At 36.8% G+C, this 19,357-nt stretch overlaps 1 protein-coding gene across 8 annotated transcripts in view; it reads right to left on the reverse strand.

Annotated features, from left to right (window-relative positions):
- FHIT (fragile histidine triad diadenosine triphosphatase) overlaps positions 1–19,357 on the reverse strand; it is a 512,252-nt gene that overhangs the window by 390,256 nt on the left and 102,639 nt on the right. For 3 of the 8 annotated variants that reach the window (XM_085235677.1, XM_031555606.2, XM_085235678.1), the window contains one exon: positions 12,238–12,340. The exons of 3 other annotated variants lie outside the window; for them this stretch is intronic. In XM_085235677.1, coding sequence (XP_085091803.1) covers positions 12,238–12,282 — 45 coding nt within the window. In that variant the 5' untranslated portion in view covers positions 12,283–12,340. Of the gene's footprint in view, positions 1–12,237; positions 12,341–16,030; positions 16,104–16,900; positions 16,963–19,357 lie in introns of all 8 variants that reach the window. 2 more of the 8 variants (XM_085235679.1, XM_085235680.1) reach the window with 2 other exon arrangements.

Consider the following 19,357-nt stretch of genomic DNA (forward strand, 5'->3'; position numbering starts at 1 on the left):
ATTCAAATCCTCTGAAGTTAGCTCCCAGATCGCTAATATTTAGCCTTGGGTCAAATCCATACTACCTGGTATTGAGAGACTGTAAAGGACTGCAACCTTATCTTCAGTGATCTCTGCTACTTTTTCAGCAGCCAGCGAGCCTAAAACAAGAGCTGGTGTAAAGTAAATTGCCAACCCAGAAAATACAGGTGAAAACACTTACTGAACCATATAAACATGTTTTCTATCTAAAATGAGGAAGCAACACATACAAACTGCCAACTAAATTTTCCCTAAATAAAGGAATATCATTTTGCTGGATCAACTCTTGAATCTTTTGGGATGTAAAATCCCTCCAGACAGGAAAGAAATCCAAATATACTATGAATATAAATGAAAGTAAATTTGGAAGGACCCTCTGAATATATACACTAGAAAAAAAGCAGGTAAATTTTAAGGAATGTGGTTTCTCAATATTTTTTCACCAAATTACCTGGATCACAGATGTCAATATTCCCAATTAATCTTTCTACAGTGCAAAAACCAAGCAAAAAGTATGAGTACTCAGATGGCTTGTTTAACCCCAACTCATGTGCAAACATTAAGAAACAGACCAATATTGAAATCCTACAGTAGTAGTGCTTTCCCCAGGAGCCACTGCCTCTCCTGCTCTGCAGATGACTCTGATGTTTCACCACTTTCAGAAAAGGCTCAGAGTTACTCTGTGATGCTACACAAGATATGAAATACACACTTCCTATTATCAATCAACAATGCCAAGTCAATTTTCAGTTTACACTGGGGATGCTGGGATAGATTTCTAGATATGGGGAAAATACACCTGAAGCTGAACACAGTAAGCACGATGCAATTTGAAGTGCACCATAAATCCAAACTTAAGTCTTAAAATGCGCATCCAAATTTGGTGAATTTTTCTGACCTTAATCTCTGTCAGTTCCCCATCTGTAAAACAGAGATAATACCATTTCCCTCACTGGAGCTTTGTGGAGATAAATTTAATTTAAAACCTGTGAAGCACTTGGATACTGTAGTGATGAGCAGCATAGAAAAGCATATGAGGAAATTAATAATTCTGATGTCTGAGCAGGGCCTAAATGATGTGCTGTAAATAATGCTCAAGGCCACACATCAAACAGTGAGGATAAAACAACATCGTTAATAGCCACTCATTAACACGACTGTCCATCATGTGCACTGAGAAAGGAAGAAGCCTTCTGGAAAAGTACTAAGTGTTCATACAGGTAAAGACTTTCTCATAACGCATATGCAGAGGAGAAGCTGAATTTAGGTTGCAATGCCAACCTTAATGCTCACATCCTCTTCTGACTGTTCCCTTTTGCATTATTAATCATACTCCTTCCACACAGTTTGTATGCGTAACATTTATACACAAAGAATGAATTATGATCTCATTGCAAAGCTCTCTGATTTCCGTGCACAACTGGTAATGAACAAAAGCCGGTTAAAAAGATTTCCATTAAAGAAATAAAATACTGAGCTTGGCGAGGCTTGGTAAATTCAGCAGGGCTGCTTCCGAGCCTTCTCTCTGGAATTGCTCAGAATAGTCCAAGTGCTCCTTCTTTTAACATATACTATGTAATACCATACGAGACTGGGAAGGGGAGAATGTATTGGATGACTCTCCTTTTAATTTTTATCACAGGCATTCCATTTCTAACTTCAAAAATAACAACAACTGACACGTTCCCTTTGCTTGTTCCTGTGAAAATAGGCAGAAATTAAACCAGAGGCGTGCATGGGAGCCAGGGAGAAATAGCATTGCCCTGGATGCTCTCCAGTACCTTCCTCTCCCCAAAAAACCTTCTGCACCTTGTGGAAGTGTTGGGTACCACTGCAACAGCCCCTGCCAACAGTGGGGTGGAACTTACCAAAAGAGCTCCATGCTAACAGTCCTGCCATCAGACTCATGGTAGTAAATTCTATGAAGCCAGAGAGTTTCTAGTCCTGATTTCTTTTAGGTGACATACGAATTGCTCATCAAATGCTAGAGTAACACCCAGCAACAGAAGACCAGAACCAGATCCTATCTGTTTCAGCTCAAGGGGCACTCAAGCTCTTAGACAGCGTCATGTACTTCAAATTACAATAAGATTTGTGGATATACTACCATTTGAAAGTGATCACATGCTAACTGATCATTTGGAAAAAAAAAAAGGGAAAAAATAGATTTCTCAGAGACTAATTGTCCTACTCTTTAATAATTAACAAAACAAATAATTAAGAAAATAACATTCACATTTCATCCTTGTAAAATTATCAATTGCCTTGACCATCTACTAGATCAAGGAAAGTGAAATCTACCATATTCCAGCTAAGATATCTGTCTTCAGAGAGTACTTGGAAGACATTATTTGTTCAAGTCAACAGTGTTTTACTACACTTTGTCAACAGATTTTACACATATGAAACAATGTTTATAGTAATATAAAACCGTAAGATATTGTACCTAGAATATTCCATCTTCTCAAAAGGGCAACAAAAAGATAACAATTTTTAAATATTTAATTAGGAGTAAATTCAAATTTACATTACAATATGGCACATTTTCATCTAGTGATGAAGACAAACATCTCTGCGTAATATCAGTACTTGAAAGTGTAGTCATTTCTGTTTCACTTTGCTTACAGAATGCCTCAGGAGATTTTCACACTACTGTGCATCATTTCAGATGCTTCTGCTATTTTTCTTTTATTTAACTAGTTCATTGTTGATATAAGTTTGGGACATTACTTTTGTAGCAGTAAAATATTTGGTACTTGACCAAAGTTTGAGATACACTCTAAAATAATTGTATTTGCCTTTAGCAAACAATTCGACTTTTGAACAAAACTGCTGATGGAAGCTGATGAAAACTACTCCAGCTTGAAATGCGTTGACAGATGTGCTATCTAGCAAGGGATTTCCCTGGAAATTTTCTAATTTTCTTTTACTAATTTAGAAAAGGTTCATTTAAAATCTGTTAGAATATACTGAAGTACAGGGTCACACAATTTCTATTCATGGGAAAAGGGGAAAAATGTAGCTGAGAAACCTAAGCTAGAAATTCATCCAGAAACCAGAAGTCTTAAATGATTTCACATTTTCTAGCAAACAAACTGTAAAGCCTACAATTTAATCACAGAATTAATATAATGCGCATGCATTTCTCATTTTATGAGCTTTCAGGAGGAAAAAAATTAAAGAAAAAAATCCACAGAAAGCTTTCTCATTTTCCCTCTCAGTTGAAGAGGTACTTATTCACTAAGAAACCAATTTAAGCAAACAGCAACAAAACACAAGCATATGAACGCTGCATTAAAAAAAAAAAACGCACTACAGAAATATTCACATCTCAAATTTGTTGTCTTAAACCAAACAATGTATTTCAAGGTTATGATCTGTAGAAACTTGGAGAGTTCCTCCACAGCTGCAGCTGCAGGAACTCTGCTTCCAGAGTGTCGATGTCTTGGAGCAAGGGACCAACACTGAACACAGCACTCAAGGCATGGCCTCACCAGACTTGAGTACAGAGGATGAGGGCTCCATGAGCCTTATGGAGCAGTATACTCCATACGTGTTAGCAAATAATCTTGTTCTTGTGCTCTCTGAAGCAATTTTACTGACAACCTAGCCTGAGTTAATCCAGGTTCTTTAGTATTAATCTCAATGAATGATTTTTATTTTAAAACGTGGTCATTAACTTTGAATTACAGCAGTCGAATGAAGCTTCTTCCTTCTAGAAACTCCATGTGCTCTCCATACGCTCCCTTCGGATCTGCTCCACAAGTAAGTAACACAAATTCACTTTCCAGCTTCTTACTAGCATAGCATTAAAGCACAGAAACCCACAAAGCTGAACATTTCCTGAACACAGCAGAAACACTTGGATATTTTGTTGTTGCTTTTTGCCTACACATAAAACACTTCTAACGCATTTCACTACATGTAAAGAGAAACAATTAGATAGCAACATAAAGAAAAATACTTCTATTCTACATTCAGCATGTAAGTTCCAAGCTATGATTGATCAGTATGGTAACTTTAAAGCCTGAAGCTTCATTCTTTAAATTCCTTAATATCCTTTAAGATGTAGGACTGATTTTGTAATTCATTGTTTTAACTGAAGACTTTAGAGGTTGCTATAGCAATGGCTAATCTGCATTCCAACATTTGAATAGTTTACACGGAATGCTCACTTCTACCTCAGCAGAATGTAGAGCACACTACATCCCTAGAAGTAGCTTTCCAGCTTATACCTGTGCCCTGGATGTTTGTAGGGAAGTACGCTTTTGGAATCCTCGCATTACAGATAAAGAAACTACTCTGTAAATTTAGCAATTTGGGATCTGAGTGCTAAGATGAAAGAGTCGCATCATCTCACAGGAAGTCCCTGAAGCTATAATTGCTTCTCTTGAAAAGTGATCTTTGAAACTCAAAACTAGTGCAAGGAGCAGCTATTTCTGCGTGCAGCCACACTTCCCTTCCGGCAGTTCTGTGCACAGGGACAAACAGGAGCAAAGATCCCAACAATGGCACCTGGAGGGAGCCCATTCAGAAATCGCATGGAGGCGCCCATCCTCTTCAGTTGGATGGGGACAGTATCACTGGGAACTGCAAATTTGTATTCCCACTCTATACACATCTATTAAAAAAGTCTGGCTAAAGTTTGCAGAACTGCCTTTTATTTAATGAAGAAATATGTATATTTAATGGGGATTTTTTTATTTAATAAATAATAAAGTTTTTTAATGAAGAAATATGAATTATTTGGAGGACAATACTTTATGGGAGAGTTCTGAAGACAAAATCAGAGCACGTTATTAGTATTTTTTTTATTTATAAACAGTGGATGCACACACATACATGTCTAGGCCCACTCAGCAACAGCTGAGGCAGCTGAAAGAGGCAGTTCTACTGCAGATATTGTCACTGTTTGTACACTAGAGGAAACTCAGCGGAGCACATCCCCCCAGCTGATTACACTTCCCCTTTTTTCTTATATTTCTATATTTCATATATTTCTATTCCCAAACCCTGCTGAACATAAACATACAAATACTCAAACATTCATTGGTTACGTAGAAAACAAGCCAACGCACCAGAAGCTACAACTGTTATTGTCTCACGTTCAGAATGCAGAATTTACCCACTCTCGTGCAGAGCATTCAGGGAAAAGACAGAAGAGTGCAGGATGATAGATGGATCTGGACTGAGCCATCCTTTATTCTGCAAATAGATCCTGCTAATACAGTAGCATATGAACGATCAGCTCTTCCCCAGAGGCAACCCTTTCCCTCAACAGGTATGAAATCTGACATGACAAATATTGATTTCCCCTGAGGAATTTATTTTCCAAACACAAGTGAAGTATTATCTCAAATCAGCAATCAAACCTCAGCAGCGGTTTACATGTAAAGACATTTAAAATATGACTGTTGTATAAATAGTATGTAAATAACCAGGTATGCCTAAGCGCAATATGTATTTGGAAACAATTACTGGATGTACTAGATGTAAGTATTGCAATACTTAATTATTTCTGGATCAACACTGTTCATAAGTTAACATCCATATTTCAGTGTCATTCACTAAAGGCGTAATCCAAATTCCTCCTAACAGGAAGGAAAAATTCTGATCACACTGTAATCAACAGACAAGATCTAAGAAATCCCATTTATCCATCAATATCGTAGATCTAGTCTCTTCTGATGTAATTAAGTGCCATTTCAGTTACACAAAGTTAAACTAGGTATATTACTCATAACTTATTTTACTATTTGAGATAATTTAGAGCGTCTCTCTGCAGCCGACTGTATGGCTCCCCTGGATGTAAGACTGTTATTTGACTTAGATTTCTGATTTTTGTATCATAAAGTTCACCAGACTTGAAGAGGAAAACAGTGAATCATAAATGGATATACTTATTCCACTCAAGAATATCTATTTGAGATTCATCCTATTCTTTCTTCATCTCCAGAATAATATGAAAAGAGACAGAAACTGGAAAATATAATTCTTATCTAGTATATACAACTCCCCCAAATTCCTCATATGAATGCAGGGCATCAACTAATAATCCCCTTCCAATTTAGTCTGCTAACTCATTTTCTATTTGCCCAGTTTGTTTGAACTGCTTATTCAGGGCAAGAACTGATTTCTGTAATCAGAAGTAACCATACATTGACTGATATCATCTTACTATACTATCTGAGGCACTATCAGCAGTGCATATACTACACTACAGGAGCAATCACATTTTATGTTAGTTTTATAGCATAAAATGCATGAGAACAAGACCAATAAAGTACAATTTCTTCTTGTTGATACGGATTTAATACAAATCAAGTTAGCTATCTGGAATCTGGTTTATTTTATGTTTTAAATTCATTTGAAAGCTTGATTGATAGAAAATACTGTATCTTCAAAACAATACAAATACTTCTGCAGAACAACTTAGCAGCCCATGACATTTTCATTAAGTAGAATTATATGAATTTACCACGAAATATATAAAATGAACTTTTGTGAAAATAAATCAGTAAAAGACATTGATAAATAATCATAAATAACAGTGATCTGGTTTTTAGCTAAACACTGCAGAATTTGGCTCTTAAAACCATATTAGCATTACTGGTAATTTGAAACAATTTACTGCAGATAAAGTTTGCACATAACAGGCTGAAGAACACTCTAAAACACAGGGGGACATTGGCAGTAAGCAAGAAAATGGATCTGCTGGGAAGGCTGAGCAGAGACATACAGACTGGGCTCAATATCGAGCTTAGAAGAGATATACTCTTGTATTCAGATATTGGGAAACTACACAGAGAATCAGTTGCTTAGAAGTGACAGTCAGGAGAATTAATCACATAGATGTTGCAGCAAAGGTCAACAACACCACTGGCTGTACACACAGGGAAATCTCAAGCAAAAAAATGGATGTTAAACTGCTTCCTGAACTTGGCTCTGCTGCACCAACAGCTGGAATAGTGCACTATTGCAGGATTTATATATATATATTTTTTTTAATCGGGTAAATATGTTGGAAAACATTTGGGAAAAGACAAATACAATCAATTAGAAGACATTATTTTGTAAAAGGCCACAGAACTCCTTCTATCCCAGTTACTGAAGGAAATCTTGAGGACTGACTTGAGGGTAAAGGCAGCTGCAAGCTGCATACATTTCCTAATATAGGTCTTCAAAATCTATTAATACTTAAGCATAAAAACTAATGATGGAAGACTATTAAAAAGATCAGATTAGAAATTAAGCATGTTTTGTAATTCTCTCCTTTATATCTTTCCTTTCCTTGAGGTTAATTTATCACTAGAATAAACTACTAAGAGCAGTAGATTTTCCAAGAAGAGTAATTTTTAACAAATCAAGTTAAGACACTCTTCTGAGAGATATAATTTGACCGTGAATTCATCTGAGGAACTTGTTTGGCCTCATCCCCATGACTGTGGAAGCCAGGCTAAGCTGGTGGCACCGGTGGAAAATAATGCTTTCAAAGCAATCTTTCTGTTGTATATGCCAAGTACACCAACATTTTGGTATTTTAATAGCATGTTAACGACCATTGGGGAGGCAGGTATGGTAGGGTACTATGATTAAATGAGGTAATTTGTAATTAAAATTAAATGCAAGTTTAATTTCTGTTACACCTTTGATTCTATTATGAATGCTAGGCCAGTACTTTCATAATAACTCACATTAATCAACATTATCTCTGCACTTTTTTAAAAAAATTTGCTATGCAGTCCTCTTCTCTCACTCCCAAAAAAGTCTGCCACTACAAGGAGAAAAATAATACTTTATATTTACTTTCAAATTTTAACTTAGAGATCTTCGGATGACTGTTGAAAGGCTAATTGCTGGTAATTTTACATGCCTTTATTTGCAGTCAGGTATAAAACTAAATTTAAAGACCGATTATAGCACAAACAGTCCTCAAAAATAACTGTAAATAACAAAGCAAATGTTTGGCTTTCTCTCTTCAGTCTCCTCTTCCAACGTTACTTTTTTTGAACTGGGCAAAGCATGTTCAAGTGGAAGTAAACAAGGCAGATGGTTACCCATCCACATTGTTTGGAACACCATCAACTCACCAGCTACCAAGTTACTGCTGGGTACACTTACTCACCATCCGTACCAGAAAAATTAATTAATCCTTGGGGAGTTGTATCAACTAGCTCAGGCAGCAGTGGCCTCTCTCATCTCCAGCAGTCTTTTTTAAGATTAGATTCCCAACAAACTCCACAAAATACAGTTCTAAATTTCCTAAAGATTCAGCTGCCACTACCACCACCATACATTACTCTGTCTCTCTGTGCAAAGTGATGTTTCTTACACACTTATACACTCCCTTTGCCTCCCATCCCCACTTTCTTTACACTCTTTCCATTAAGATGTGGAATTACAGCAAAATTAAGGTCCTAGCCAAATCAAGAATGCTAGACAGCAACTTCAGCATGAACGCCAAAAACAAGAATTTGCAGTCTAACCCAGTATTAAGAGATGGACTAAAAAGCAGAGGCCAAAGAGTAAGAGATGACGTGGTCAATGCCAAATACCACTTCAGTGAAAGTACGGGTAAGGTTTTGGAGAGGAGCAGAAATATGTTCTCCACATTTAGTTGTGAAATAGGAAAAGATTAGTGACTCCTAACAGCACTGGAAAAAGCAACAAAAATACCTCCTAAAATATTACTTTAGGATTTAAAATTGAACATTATTATGCTCTCCTTCTAATCATCCCAGAGTTTTGAATATGAAAAGACCCTGTTACAATGTCTCACTTTACCTAAAGAGAACCATTATAATAATAATCACAGTGTTGTACCATGAGCAGAAGTACATCTTCATGTTTGAAAACTCCATTCTTGCTAAAATACAGCTTACTTTTTACTACAAGACTGAGTATAAAAAAGTCTTGGCAGGAGGCTCTGTATTCCCTACAGATTCAGAAGCAAGGAAAGAAATAACCCAGAAATCTATCAGGCTCATAGCCATCATCTAGCCTCCTGCAAGGAGGCAAAGAAATGAAGAACAAACAGATTAGCAGCACTTTAAGGCAAGGCTTGAAACTTGACCTTATCTATCACAAAGCAGGAATCAAAACATTAGGAAAAGCTTAAGAGGGAGCTCTAATTTCTATATCCACACTGCTAAGAATTAGAAAGATATAAGGTTTCCTAATGCAGAGCATTCATTCCTAATCTAGGACTTGAACTATTTTGAAATGTAATTGTATCAGACCTGAGTTTCCATCCATACCTGCATTAGAGACCAGCTGTCAAATGTATCAATTCCCTGTTCATGGCATCGTGGCACTATTTTAGAACATACATCTTCATAGACAAATAATTATGTGGGTAGAAGAACGATGTGCACTGAGGTGCAAACCTTAGCTTTCTTGTATCTGATCAAACCTCAGGCAAATAACCCTGCAGACTGTGATGGCTGCTACCTAAAGGTTTACATCCAGTGATTTTTCCATGGTTAACAGTTCAGAAGCACTCAGAAAAGCAGCCACCATGCCAACCATCCTGTTGTATCTAAAGGACTGAGAAGCATTATTTCCAGTCTATGGAGGTACCTGATGCAGCTTGGTTACCGGTTTACTTCATACTCTTATATTGTGAAATAGTAATCGTGGATGTAAAACAAAAAAAATCACCGATGTACAAGAGACTAACACGTAAAATTAAAAAGAAAGAAACACAGAAAGTTGCATAGAAACTCAACAGCTCCACTGTATGAGGGAATTCACCCTGAAACAAATTGACTAAGGGTGACCAGACAAACAATGCTGGTGGGGCCACTCAGTTCCTACCATTTATTCTTTATTAACTTCTGCTGTAATATTTCTGGGGCACATCAAAGAACAATGGAGACTGATGTTGGTAACCTCCTCTCACATACAAAAACTTTCATTAAAGAGCGTTAAAGGCATCATTCTGTCTAAGAAATGGGAATGGATAGGGGCTGGCTTTTTTCTATCCTGGGGAAATATCTAAGGTTCTTTCTCATGGTGACGCTGAGTGCTCTTGCCAGAATTTGTTCTGAAGGCTACAGATGCACAATATGATGAAGAAATCTCTTTGATAAATGGGAGAAGTGAAAAAAAAAAAAAAAGTTCAGCAGACTATTTTTCTGTGTCAGACCTAGAAAATGCTTTCCATTCTAATTAGTTTTAAAATGTTTCTTGTAAACACTTTTCTATTTCTTCCTGAAAAGTTGTCAGCACTAATTTTAACAGAAGTGACTGTATTCAACATCTTCCCTTACACAACCACGGTAAAACAAGTTTTACTTTTCATCCACAGCTCAGTTCCCTTCCCTAGTGCAGTTACAGCAATCAGACAGCCTAAGCCAGCTGAGGTGCACTCTCCTCATTTCCATTTCAATTCAACGAGATATTCTTGCTTGTTTCCCATGCCCAACTCCTGCCCTACATGGCTGCCTTGCTGCCTTAATTACATTAAGCACACCCCAGGAAGGACTGCATCTCAGAAACCCAGCAGAACTACCTACACATTTAGCACACAACGGAGACTTAAGAGGTTTGAAAGGATGGCACTGTTTTATTTCCTAGCCTCATGAAAAATCAAGCAGTCTTGCTTTGTTTTAATATGCATGTAGAGAATTACAAAGGGAGAATACGTAATAAAAGCAAGAGACTAAATTATCCTCTCGTTCCTTAAACAAGCAGATCAGATTGGAGTTGTATCTCATCCACAGAAATACAAGAGCAAAGAATTTGGCCTCAAATTCATATCAAAGAAGTCCACTGTCCTAGCCAGAAAAAGCTGCGAACAGTGCCTCAAGAAGTTTAAGTAGAGGCCATTGCCTACTGCAGATTTCTCAGTGTAGAGGAAAAAAAAAAAAAAACAACAGCTTATCAGATGCTGAAATCCTCAGCAGAAGAGAATCTACAGATCTCTTCTCATTACTGTGGTGCACATGAAAAGTAGCTTCCTCAATTCAGTGAAGCCAGATGACTACAAAGAACAGAAACAGCCCCTATGTTTTATTAAACCCTTTAAAAATTGATACCAAAAGTGCTCCAGTGACAAGAACCGACAACTTTGATCAACATAGCCACATTTCCTTCCTGTTCCTATACCACATCCACCATGATTTAAAAAATAAATAAATAAAACCTCGTTCAATTTCGTAAACTTCATAAAACTTCTGAGACCCACCTATATGCAAGAAAGTGCTGCATATTCTGGGAACCAGCAAATACACCCAAAACTTTATCTCCTACAATTTATGGTACGTAAATTGGATGGCTCTACAGCCAGGAAGAAGCCCTTGTCTATGCTGTCTATTCAATATTATTTCAAATACTGTTCCTGCAGCCAGTGCTGGAACTGGTGCCCATGGACAGACAGGAAAAGCAGCATGAGCTCTGCCCCAGTCAGTCTCCAATCTGAAAAGATGCAATTGATGGGCAAGGGGACAGCACACAGGCATGTGGAAGAAAACAAAACATTATGTCATCATGATTATTATCTTCTTTAAAAGGCAACAGACAGAAAGAACATTCCCAATTGTCCCAAGTGACACAAAATGAGGTTTATCATGTGGTAACAGTATCATCTGGTAAGATCGTTCAGGCTTACTTCAGATTCTCTGTTGCTACTTTTTTTATTATTATTACAGTAAGCAGGGACAACAGCTTCAAAATCATATTATCTTGTCTCAGCCAACTGTTCGCCAACTGTGCCACTGTAGTGTATATTCTGTAGGTTCAAATGTTAGACTTCTTTAAGTTAGCAAAAGCCACATGACAAAATAATTGCATCACATAAAAATCAAGTTTCTGGATAAGCCATGAGAAGGGCTTCCAGCAGTCTGCTGGGCAGTGGGCACAAAAGGACCAGGGAGCATTTAAATCCTTAAGTTTAGCGTCAGTTTCTAAAGAAGTTCCCTCACAATCAGCTTTTTCATTGCTCGGCTAACACCAAGCACAACTAGAGGCTTTAACAATGTTTGTATTTAAGACAAATAAAATTAGTATCTTCGTGTATGCATAAACACTGGCTGTAGTAGTAGTAGCTGTTAGAGTCAAACTGCTAGGATGTGCATGCATGCACACATGTACATGCCTACAGCACGGGAAATGATCTGCTTTTGAGGACAGAAAACATAATTTCATCTTTTACTTCATGGCAAGCAGTCAAATTAACTTCAGTGGGATTACTTCCAGGCTTAAAGCTAAACATACCAACTCTGTGAACAACATCAGATCTTCATCTACTGGATGCAGCATCTTGGGAACAACACAATACAATCCAGATACAATTTCCTTGGGCTTTCCTGACAGTAATCTGAGAGAGAAATATTATTAACAGTGAAAATTATCACGTAAAAAGGCCACACACACACACACACACACACACACACACACACACACACACACACACACACACACACACACAAAAATAGACCCAACAAATTCTGAACTTTTTTCATGTTCTGCCCAAACTAAGTTACAGCATTGTCTTAATTTATGCCTCTGTCTTTGATGTAGCTATTAACTGGATGTGCCTCTGACCTTGGCTAGATGATAGAGGTAAATTGTTTCCCAAGGATGAACTGCTCTTGAACAGTTCTTTATTATCAGGCAGGCCTGATATTTCTTTTAAGAGCTGTGCCTCTATTTATTCTTCTGTTTTGCTTATTTTGATAAAATAAGTACATCTCTTTAGAAAAGAAAATGCTAAAAATCTATTACAATGCCAGCTTGCTGCACTCTGGATATAGATTTTTTCTTTTCTTCTTTTATTTTTTAAATATCTGTATGAACATTAATGAGAATTATTGGATACTAAACACATCTGAAAATTACATTCTGCTAATAGAAGCACACAGGAGATTTTTTTATTATTATTTTCATTTAAAATGTTAAGAAGAAACAAAAAAACAAACACTTTTTGCTTCCCCTCATCTTCATAACTAGCAAAAAAAAACAACAAACATTTGTAGTGGTCTACTTTCACAACTTACGTCTGAGCACATCTTGAATCTTACTCTGAGAAAATAATTAATAACTTGCTTTTTCTTGATCAGCAACCAGTGCACTACTTTTCAATATCAATTTAGAGGCCATGAGTGTTTCTCTGTGATGTTTCTGAAAATTAGACCTGCTACTTATATTGCATGAATTTTAGTACCTTACCTGTTTTTGTATCAGAAAATACTGCCAAATTGGTTGTCATAAATTATATACCTACCTGCAATGTAGAAACCCCATTACTTCATGTTAGCAAAAATTAACTCTGCTACTCTGTATGCTGTGACATCACATACATCAAACATCCTTTCTTCCCAATGCCAATTCTGTTCTAGTTTTTTGTACATCTGAGATTAAAAGCATCAGCCAAAACTAAGGAGGAGGAAAAAAAGCACTATTTAGCTATTAGCTACTATTTAGCTAACAACTAGTTATCATCCCTAAGGAGCTGTTCACCACTGCTTTTAAGAAGAATGTTCATCTTACAGAAGCCTTTTTGAATCTAGGCAAAGCACATCTCTCATATAAACCTCCAGGATGTTTCCTCTCAGTTCAAGACAGTGGGATTTCAGAGAGGAATTTGGACTTCTATGAAGTCATTTACTTGTTCACTTTCCATCAGATGTTCACTCTGCACACTTACTTGCCTCCTTCGACATACAATTAAAAAAAAAAAAAGCTTATGAAGTAGGACAACTGTTCTAATTTATCTCTTGCCATCTCTCCTTTTATAATCCCATCTGCTCTACCCCATCTCTATTATTTCACAGAATGATTTAAGTTGGAAAGGAACTTTAAGATCATCTACTTCCAACCCCCCTTCTATAGGCAAAGACACCTTCCACCAGAAAAATGTGATATTTTTCCTTCCCTATTTAGTATCAAGGCAGATTAGGTCACAAGTAATACCTTAATCTTCCAAATTCTAGTATGCAAGTTGCTCAATGTTATATGTAAATACTTCATAATACACTGGTATACTTCCTTTCAAGCTCCCCAGTCTGAGTGAGGAAGGCAAAAGGTTCAGTTACTGATGTACTACCATTTCTCGGTACTGTAAAACTGTAACACTGTAAAAGAGAATGACTTTTACAAATCATTTTATTGTGAGTTATTTATCTGTAAGTTATCAACAAGCCCCTCAACTATTACAAAGCAGAGCTCCATGCATTTACACCACTTCTCTTCGTAGTTGGTACAACCTCTCCCTCCCATCCATCCTCTATCCCCACACCTCCTCACCCCAGCCAGGAGAAGATCCCACCACATCTCTCCCAGTCAGAGCAAAATCCTGCAGATCAGGACTTACTGTCAGCTGCTTTAAAACCTACAGCTTCTCTCACAGCCACATCAAACTTTCTGAGCTGAAAAAGTAACTTACTTTAAAACAGGAAAGTTCTTATTCTATAATCTTATGGTGTCATGGTCAATTGATGACTATTGTAGAACATTATAGTAAAGCATTTATTTTACAAGACAACACCTGAGACACAGATAGCTTGACAGCACCTAATGCAAGAAACAATAATCAGGAATACAAATAGTCTATTTATTTTTAAATTGTCATTACTTAAGCAGTAAACACAACTCTCTGCTGTATATAACAACTTGCAAGCACAACTACTTGGATTGGATAGTAATTTTAGGAGAACACCGAATGCAATTTGTCCATATTCTAATGAAATTTAGCTGCTGGAAATAGGTCGTACAAGCTGACTCAAGGTTTCTACAAAGCTCAAGCCCATGCTCTTGTGACTGTGGACCCAAGTTGAAAATCAGCTGCTCTGTGGCTACCACTGAGGTACCTAATTGAGGTTCCAGGAAAGGGAAGAACTGACTCCCCAGCAGTGAATCATTTTCAGGTCTGAGATTCTCCAAGAACCAGCATTTACCTACATGACAAACAATTTCTGTTATACTAAACTCCCAAACAAGGAAGACATCAATCTCATTTAAAAAGCATACTGTTGTTTTTCCCTTGTTCACTTGCTTTTTTTTGGGGGGGGAGGGAGGAGGAGTGGGGGGGAATAGGTGTTGTTTTGGTCTGTTTTCTGTGTTTCTGGGTTGTTTTGCTGTTAGTTTGGGTGGGGTTTTTTTGTTTTATTATTTTAAGAAATCAAATTCTTCAGGCTGAGAATTTTATATTAAAACATTCAAAGCATTTTATAACTGCAGCTCCAAACTCTGCCCTAAATAAATCCGATTTCTTCCTTTATTTTCATGAGACTATGATTTCAGAGTAAAGTCACTACAACTTAAATTTTTTAAACTTCCATCTCAGAGAGGAACAGATGCTCAGCACTTTCTTACAGCGGATCAGATGTTTTTGCTTCTAATATAGCTTTGGTTTACACTTCTGCTCAGCCTCACAATAGAACTGAGTCACCTACTGGATCCCTCAGATTTTTGTTTTCAGAAGTATGATGGTCCTACCAGTGCAGTAGAGTTGGGTTCCTTAAAAAGTCATTGCACACACAGTGAAATGCATATTAATGCAAAGATAAAATATCACCTCGTGTGTGGGGGACAAAACAAACAAAAAAGCAGTAGATTGGAATGTTGGGAAAAAAAATTAATATTCTTTTCCTGCTTGTACTTCACAAATTCTGCCTGCTTACGAGGTTGAAGAAAAAACTGCAACACAATTCTCAAGAAAGACGTTTTCAGAGGATATTATGGATGCTAGATTTCATCCTATAGGGTAAAACGCTTAGGAAAATTAAGTGAGTTAAAAAATTTATAAGAATCCTAGAACATTTAATTTTAGTGGTGACTTTCATCCACATTATAATGTCAAATCCATTCACTGAAACTGCAGTTGAATCTCACAGATTCACTGCAAGCAGCCCAAGTGGAAATTTCAGACTATTTGGATATTGGAGTACTTCTGTTAATAACTGTTTAATATTAATTTCTGGTATGTCCATTTTAAATTTATATTTCAAAGTCTCATTTCTTAAGGACTAATACAGGACAGCTCTGATGAAACTGAAAAAGCTCTTACATTTCAAGTTGGTCATCTGTATTTCCAAGTCAAATCCTCAAAAAAGTAAGTTAGGTCAAATTGCCTTTGATGTCTGTTGAAGGAAAAGCAAGTTTTAAAAAAGGAAAAGCAAGTAGTTATCACAGTACCAGTATCACAGACCTTGAAAGGAGGCAGTACCCAGAAAAAAAGTAATTTCTAAGCTCTCCAGAGGACAGAACCAGTAGACCTGAAGTCTTTCAACATTAAACTTCCTATTTCCTGGGAAACCAAGTGCAAAACAAGCTTGCAATGCTAATGAAATGCTAAGATGGAACATCAAGTAGTTAGATATAGGCTATATCGGGGTTGTGTTGTTCTAAGACAGCACTTCACAAGCCTCTTTTCTTAAATACAAATATTGGTGTTTTATTCACAAAGTGAAAAAATAATATTATACAAGCAACCTGGATCTGAGTAGTTAATACTCCCGTTGTTGCAACCTCAGGGCTAAAATTATGCAGACCTCCCATCTCACCCATGCCCCGATAACAAAATGGCACTGTGTAGGTGTTGCATCATTCATTCATAGAAACCATCAGGTAGTATGGATGGAGCAGTTTTTCCCTTCACTACAGTCTGCTTGAAAATTAGGAAAATAACACAACACACTGAGACATGCACTTCTGGGAACCGAAAACAACAAAAACAATAAAATCAACAAGGTTAGCTTGCTTTTGGAAAATATAGAGTAAGTAACTTATGCTGTGAACACTGTAAGGCAACAGATAATTAAGTGTATATGTTTGTAGAGTGAATGTCCAAAATTGAACCTGTAAACTGCCAACTAGAAATGTGCTACTTCCTAATGGCAACTAGTATGAACCGACTGTAAATGTTGATAAGACAGACCTTTTCTGAGCAGCAGTGATGTCTTGGCTGGAAGAGGATGTCAAGACCACGGGAGCATAATTCTAGCAGGGAATGAGTGTAATTAGCAAAAAAATACTGTTTATTCTTAAACACAAGTATCTAGATTTACTACACATTTTTCACTTTTGTCTTGGCTATGATAGGAGCTTTTCTTTCAAGATAAAGCCTTCATAACAAAATGTTAATCTTACCACTATTTTTTGAACATGATGTATGTATCCTAGGAAAAGAAAAAAAGAATAACTAAAGGCAAAGGACAAAAATGATACAATCAAATCTTTCCTGAAGGCAACAAAAAATAATTATGACTTTTGGCTAACTATTAGGATTCCCTACCAGGTTCCTTCTCTGAAGAACTGGAGTAGTATACTTTTTTTATATATATATATATAATGTATTTATATGCATATGTGTACACATACACACTTACATAGACACTCCTACATGTATTTGGGTTGAGCAGACGATGCACTATAGACAGAAAATGAGATATTAGTTCTGCCAGAAGAAATACATGAAAACATTTTTCAAAATTCAGATTAAACTAGTAAACTGAAGACATCTCATTTTCTTGGTTAACACGTGTACCTTGCAAGTCCAAAGCCACAGCTGATAAAAAGAAATTGCAGCATCTGTTTCCAGAGAAGCAGACATGAAACCTATTAAGCATAACTATGAGCTGGAATCGGATAAATCTTCTGCTGAACAGCCTGTATCTTCTCTCCAATTTCCCCAAATGTCTGGCTTTTCAAATCTCAGCAAAAAGATTCTGTGGATTCATGTAGCTCAACAGAAAGTGTGCAGATTTCAACAGCAACAGGTTTTTTTACTTTTCTTTTTTTGCTTTTTTTTTTAATGGAGTACAAGAAGCATGGTGGAAAAATAAAGCAACTTCAGCCAAGTTATCTAAATTCTGAGTCAAGTGAAGTACAATTTCAGCACAATTACATGTTAGAACTGGTATGAATCAAAAACAAAGCAGGGGCACAGTTTTCAGTGTCTTGTTCACCTCCCCTCAAATATATGTTTTCATGTGAAGATAAATTAAAATAGCCAAGCTGCTGAAGCTCTCCTCCAATATAACAAACAAGGAGAAAAATGAGCAGTAAATGCTAACGGAGCAAGAAGGCAGACAAAGAATCACAATATCCGATTTTGTTGCTTACTAACTTCTTTAAGAGAGAACTAAGTCCAGGAATAACTGACAACTGATCATAGGGAAAGGAATATTAAGATTAATAGCTCTTTCCTGTACTGCCACATATTCTTCCTGATAGATGTAAGGCATTGGACATGGACAGTATATGTCCGATAACGCTGAACAAAACATGGGTGCATGTTCTCTTCAAAGAGCTTACAGAAATCTAAGGTGCAACATTTCAGATTGTTTAATAATCTTCAGGATTTCCAACCATGAGTGTATTTTGAAGCAAAAAGAAAAGGAAAGGAAAAGACTTAGATCAGAAAAGTTTATCAATTTTAGAATGGCTGAAGTATAGGTAGCAGTAAAGGCAAGCGATGTTTGTCCCTTGAGAGGACATGACACACACTGGCTTTCTATCTACAATTTTCTTCTCGTTTCCACTACCAGACTACATTGGTTTATTTCTACTCTCTTTTTCTAGCTATCAAAAGATGAAAATGTTGTGAGCAATTCCCCATCAGGCCTACTAAGTAATCAGTTTATTCTAAATTTCCAGTATCCCTAGGAGCAGAGACAGCACAAGCATGAAATGCTACCCCTTTGAGGCCAGGACAGGCAGAGACTGAAGACTTACTGACTGTGACTGTTCAGTCCAGAGGAAACAGAAATGTAAGTAGCCCAGCATGGAATATAAAACTTCAGAAATCAAGTATCTAATTATCAACAAAGAAGCGGACACGCAAACAGCCTGCCAATTTAGGTACTCGGATTCTTCTAGGGAAGTCATTATCTGGGTTATCCATTTATTGTCAATACAATCTAGTTTTAAAATAGTAAGATGAAGAGCCACTTAAATGCAAAAGATGAGAAGAAAACTCCCAGTCTTACAGCCTTACTGATATTTACTGAGGATGACCAACAACAGGGAATGACAGTATGGTTAATAGAAATATGACAACAGTGGGAATTTTGAAATTATAATGAAAGCAATGTCTGCTGAAACAGGGACAAGACCACGTTTCAGTGAGATGATTCACTATTTGTTTACAGGAGACACAACTGAACTTCAGCCTTAAAACTATTTTTTTGCCCCACTGTGGTTAGAAACAATTTTTTCCTTTCCCACAAAGACCTAACCAGGAATCCTCTTTTCTTAACATCATAACATCTGGCAATAACAATTATATTGATTACCTGATCTCAGCTACATTTGCAGAACAAAGCTTTGGGCACGAGTGAATAATTCTCAGCTCTCTATCATGGTTTATTATGCACTAAGACAGTGAAGAAAC

The sequence above is a fragment of the Meleagris gallopavo genome, chromosome 14 (assembly GCF_905368555.1).
Source record: "Meleagris gallopavo chromosome 14, MGAL_WU_HG_1.1, whole genome shotgun sequence".
NCBI lineage: Eukaryota > Metazoa > Chordata > Aves > Galliformes > Phasianidae > Meleagris > Meleagris gallopavo.